The 5,308-nt window shown below is 58.9% G+C and overlaps 2 protein-coding genes across 2 annotated transcripts in view; one reads left to right on the top strand and one right to left on the bottom strand.

Moving 5' to 3' along the window:
* Positions 1 to 3: 3 nt before the first annotated feature.
* Positions 4 to 1,848, top strand: LOC104404226 (ras-related and estrogen-regulated growth inhibitor-like protein; the record flags this gene model as incomplete). The annotated part of the gene is made up of 4 exons (XM_010012608.1): positions 4 to 100; positions 507 to 560; positions 971 to 1,047; positions 1,423 to 1,848. Coding segments are annotated over 4 exons (654 nt in total), but the record flags the coding sequence as incomplete, so codon positions are not given.
* Positions 1,849 to 3,691: 1,843 nt separating this feature from the next.
* Positions 3,692 to 5,308, bottom strand: part of PLIN1 (perilipin 1) — a 4,817-nt gene continuing 3,200 nt past the window's right edge. The window contains exons 7-9 of the mRNA XM_010012606.1: positions 5,119 to 5,141; positions 4,666 to 4,868; positions 3,692 to 4,078 (exon numbers count right to left, since the gene is read on the bottom strand). Coding sequence (XP_010010908.1) covers positions 3,692 to 4,078; positions 4,666 to 4,868; positions 5,119 to 5,141 — 613 coding nt within the window. The remainder of the gene's footprint in view (positions 4,079 to 4,665; positions 4,869 to 5,118; positions 5,142 to 5,308) is intronic.

Raw genomic sequence — 5,308 nt, 5'->3', positions numbered from 1 at the left:
ACCCCCGAACACCCTGCCCTCATGGAGATGCCCGGCCCCACCGCCCTGAAGATGGAAGCAAATGTCCTTGTCATGGGAGCAGATAACGTGGGGAAATCAGGTAAGAAGTGTCCGTGAGCTGGGAGCAGGGGGTCCAGGCAGGGAGAACCCCAAAAGAGGCTGAAAACTGCAGCAGCGTTTGGAGAACAAACTTGCAGAGAGAAGCCCCGTGGAGCAAGTTGGGGAGATGGGGCTGAGCTTTCAGGTGCAGCAGTGATTCGAGGGGGGAAGCTGAGCACAACCTTGTCGGGTGAGCGATGGGGAAGGTGTTTTCCACTGAGCTGCAGTTTGCTGATGCTCTGGTTTGTGCTGTGCCTCTGCTCACAGACCTGCTGGTGGCTGGGGCAAAACCAGGGGTCGTTCCTGCTAGTGGGAGTTTGCAGGGGGTGGTGCGTGACTCTGCTTTTAAGAAGGACAATCCTTCACGTTTAGGGTCATCCTGACGGTGGTTGTCCTTCTCTCTGCAGCTCTCACTGTGCGTTTCTTGACCCGGCGCTTTATCGGGGAATACGGAGACATGGGTGAGTGGCAGGGCAGGGCCAGGCTGGTTACTGTTGTGGATTGGGATCAGGAGGTAAGCCTGCTGCTGTCCGCAGGATTTCATTGCTTCCCATCCTCTCCAGAGCATTTGCCTGCTCCCCGGGAGGGCTCAGTGGTTGTCTTTGTTCAATGACCCATCTCTTTCCTCCACAACTGCTTCTCTGGGGTGCAGAAGGTCCTGGCTGGCAGCTGGTGGCACCACTGTGCCTGGGCTGAGTGCTGGAGGCAGGCTGATGTGAAGGCCACCGTGCTTCCTGGGGTTGTTGCTGGGATGTGTCCTTGTGGAGCACAGTCTCCCAGGGTGGACGTGACAGGCTTGTCCCCAGGAGCAGACCTGGGTTGAGGGAGCATCTCTTAGGTCCATGAAGATGACTATGTTTTTCTTTGGCAGAATTCATCTACAGCCACAACCTGACCATGGATGGCCGAGAGATTCTCTTCCACATCTGGGATGTCCCCAATTCCCAGGTGAGAGCGCTCTGCTCCTGCTACCAGTTATCATCCTGGGGCAAAAAAACCTCCACTGGAAGTTACCTATGAGGAACTATAGGCTGGGAGCTACAGCTGAGCAAAACTCCCGTGTTAGGTGGTTTGTAGGCGACTGAATCCTTCTGGCCTACAGAGCACAGGCCTGCAGTGCTGCTGGCAGGGCAGCAATCATCACCATATCCTTGGTCCTCTGGCTGAGGGCTATAGCGTTGAAGCACTAATGTGACCAGCCCGGACTGAGGACAGGACTCTGCTAACAAAGTGGAAGTGCCACTCTGAGATCCCCATGTTGTCACCTACAGCCTGCAGTGCTTGGCAGCTGGATAAACCCCCCTTCCTTTTCTCTTTCCCCAGGAGCAGGCAGAGGAGGGCTCCTCAGAGGAGAAGCGAATCCAGTGGGCAGATAGCTTTCTCCTGGTCTACAGCATCTGCGACCGTGCCAGCTTCAACATCCTGCCCCTCAAAATCCAGTTCATCAAAGCGGCCAAGGAGGGGCAGAGCCAGGAGAAGGTGCCCATCGTCATTGTGGGCAACAAGCGGGACCTGCACCACCAGCGGGTGGTGTCCAGCGAGGAGGGCCGGCTCCTGGCCCTCTCTTTAGACTGTGGTTTCTATGAGGTCTCTGCAGCTGAGGCTTATCACGGGGCACTCATGGTCTTCCATGGACTGGCGGAGCGCATCCCTGACACCAGACTGGCACTGAAGAAGGGTACGGGGATCCGTGGCATCGTCAAGACCATGTCGGCTGTGTTTGCCCGTAGGCGAACAGACTCCCTCTGAGCTACGGCGTGGATGTTGCTTCTCTCTGTGCTGGACCAAGCCTCCTCCCTGCGTGCCTGTGGAGCTGGTCTGTGTGTTTGCCTAAGTGTGATGGGTTCTTTGCTGTCCTTCTAATGTTGGGGTCTGGATGACCTGCCATACACAGCAGCACAGCTGAGAACTGTAGTGCCTTAGTCTTGGCTCTGTGATGGGGCATCTCTACCCTTTGCTATACCAGCTTTTTAGGCACCTCCTGCTTTCTCCTTCCGTCCTCCAACACTGGAAAACACCAGGTGATTTTGCCACAGCCCCAGGCAGCATCATCCCCAGCTCCTCCAGCAGGAGGTGTTGGTCTGCAGGGAGCTCATGCTCCTTCTGCCCGGCTGCCTGGCTCCCTGTCCCCCCACTCCTACCCCGGGATCCTTATTCCTGTTTAACGCTCATCAGGGTCCTCTCTGGTACCCCTGGAGCACCCATGAGCTGGCAAGGTCGGGGTTTCTCTATCAGGGAGCCACTGGCAGTTCCTGTGCATGCATCACCATGTTGGAATGTCCCAGAGCCCACAGCACCGTCTGACCCAGAGAACCTCAGTGGGACCCCATCCCACCCGCTTTGTTTTAGAACTGTCCTACTCATGGTCCTCTCTCCCACAGCCTTTCAGTGATTGCAGCCATTTCCCCTGTGCAAGCACCATACGGGCTGTGCCTGGGAAAGCCCAGGAGCGTGGCTTGTTCCCAGCACTGGGATCGCACCGTGCGCCTTCCCAAGCTGCTCCGTCTGCAAGTCTGCCTGTCCCTGGGGAGCACAGGAGGTGTGGAAAGGGGTCGCTGGGCTCGTCACTGAACCCTTCTGCTGCTGGGAGGCTTTTCCCTGCCTCTCCCCAAACCCCTTTCCCTGGGAAAGCAGCGTGTCAGAACAGGGTCTGTGTGTGCAGTACGGACACTGGTGTCTCTGCTGTGAAATGCAATATATTGTCTTTGGCAGGAAGCCCCTGGTTCCTCAGAGCTGTGAATTTGTACTTGGAGCATGGGAAGAGACACGTACTGTGCCGGGCATGAGCACCCACCATCGCTGTGGCTGTGACGTGAGGATGAGTGTCCCTTGGCTCTGGGTTGGGTGTCTCGCCCACTCTGCTCCCTCATTTTGGTGGCTTGCTCTCATGAAGCAGCCGAGCATTCGGGGCGAGCGGCAGGTCGGGAAGGTTTATTATTGCAGTGGATACAACAACATGTTGTGGGAAGCCAGGCGGTCCTGTGGGAGAGAGGGGCTCCAGGAGCTCCATCTGTTCTCACTGGTCTTCTTTCTGACCCCACCATCAGCTGGGGGTGTGTGTCCAGGGCTTTCTGACTCATGAGTCTTGCTGGTTAGTGGGACCTGCAGCTCCTCCATGGAGGAACAATCTGTGGCCAAAGGATGAGTCCTGGAAAGGGGGATGGAGGGAGGAAGGATGGGACCAGGCTTGTATGGTGATGTTTGTTGGCTTTGCTGCTCTTGCTCTGTTTCAGTGCTGTTTTCAACATGTAGACCATCTAAGTCCACGCTATCTGCTTAACAGGGACGAGGGTAGCCCAGTGCCAGACCTGACTGGTCCCTGTTTTCTGGTCTCACCACTCTTTCTGCATCTCCTTCACCTTTCTGATCCCCTCTGTTCCCACCTCCCTCTTCCTTCTCTTTCCACCAACAGGGCTTTTGGCTGCCTTTATTCCCCCACCCTGGCCCCAATACACTCCATGGCACATCTACCACTTTGAGCTCCTATCCCAATACAGGGGTGCGTGCAGGCGGCTGACAGGGGCCTGGCAAAGCGTGCTGGGGAGGGGTGGGATCAGAGCGGGGCTGGAATGCGCTCATCCTCCCCACCGGCTCAGTCCTTCTTGAAGACAGGACTGTAGAGGCTGGTGTAGTAGGGCCGGCTGTACATGGGCTCGGGGCTGAAGCGGTAGGAGCCCTCGCTCACACGCCTGTTGTAGGGCGAGAAGGCAGATTTCCGCGGGAGGGGATACTCGGGCTCGAAGGCAGGGCTGCGGTAGAAGTTGTGCCGCAGGAACAGGGGGTCCTCCAGCCCCAGGAAGGAGAGGGGGTGATGGCCGCGGTACAGCCGCCAGTCGCCCCTCAGCTGGGCTTTCTCCTCAGGCGGGGGGGTGGCAGGCTTGGCCTCCTCCTCCTCCTCCTCCTGCTCCTTCTGCTCCTTCTCCGCGCTGGGTTTGCTGCTCCTGGTTGCCTCCTCTTCCTTTGCTGACTGCCTGCGGAGCTGAGAGATGGGGTGAGCACACAGCCAGGCTGTATGCGCCTGCCAGCCCAGCTCTGACTGTGCTACACAGCCCCTCGGAACTGGGAACATCAGGACAAGCCAGTTTGCCCCCAGAGAGGTCTGCAAGTGGAGGGGGGCAGGCAGCTGGAGAGATGGTCCCGGGGGAGCAGCGGGATGGAGGAATCATAGAACGGTTTGGGTTGGAAAGGACCTTGAGGTCATCCAGTTCCAGCCCTCTGCCATGGGCAGGGACACCTCACTTTAGACCATGTCACCCAAGGCTCTGTCCAACCTGGCCTTGAACACTGCTAGGGATGGGGCAGGAAAGGAAAGGGGGGACAGTCTCAGCCTGAACTTCCCTGTGGTTGCACCCTCGCCTGGGCATGAACTGTGTGAAGGTGCCACCCTTGGCCAACCTGCTGGTTCTATGGGAGACTCACTGTCACGGCTTGGGGGATGCTCAGGAGGAGGGTGGGACTGAGGTGTCCTGACATCTCCCTGCTCTGGTACCTCCTGGAGCTATGGGGTGCTCATGGGAGGAGGTTGGACAAAATGGGGTTTGCTGGAGATGGATGGGACAAACTCACCGGCACGTAGCTGTACAGGGTGCCCAGCAGATGCTTTGGGGCGCTGATGAGGGTCCCCCCAAGAGCATCCACCGTCTCCATGGCCTTGGACAGCCTGCGGGGGGTGAAGAGGATCAACCCCTCTGCTGCATCCCAGGCCACCGCCGGGACCTTCTTCACGCTGGAGATGCCGGAGGCGCAGGCGGTTTGCAGGTTGTCCCGGGCTCACCCCCTGCCTGCGGGAGGAACCAGCTCAGACTCCGGCCCCGGCTCCACCAGCCCCTCCAGGCAGGGCAGGGGTGTCCCTGCGCTCCCATCCCCGCTGCAGCCCTTTGCAGCAGGGTCACTCCGTGTCTCCCCCATTCCCAGGCCCCCGGGGACGCTCTGCCCTGGGCTGTGCTTCCGCTGCAGGCAGAGGCGAAGGGCAGTGACCCCAGCCTGCTGCTTCCCGTCCCCATGTCCCAGCGGAGCCGCTGCTGGGGACCGTTCCCAGCCCGCTGGCTCACACCATCCCTCGCTGTAGGGATAATGGAAGGGGAATCGCAGGGGCTCAGGAGGGAACTCGGTGCTGACACCCTACAGCAGCAAAGGAGTCTTGAATAGACAAGCCAGGATGCCCTTAGCCTTGGGGATTTGGGGAAGGGGAGCTGCTGGGGCGGGCCCA

This window comes from Nestor notabilis, unplaced genomic scaffold (assembly GCF_000696875.1).
Source record: "Nestor notabilis isolate BGI_N333 unplaced genomic scaffold, ASM69687v1 scaffold17514, whole genome shotgun sequence".
Taxonomy (NCBI): Eukaryota; Metazoa; Chordata; class Aves; order Psittaciformes; family Psittacidae; genus Nestor; species Nestor notabilis.
The sequence above is the reverse complement of the archived record's forward strand: the minus strand, read 5'-3'. Positions and strand labels throughout refer to the sequence as shown.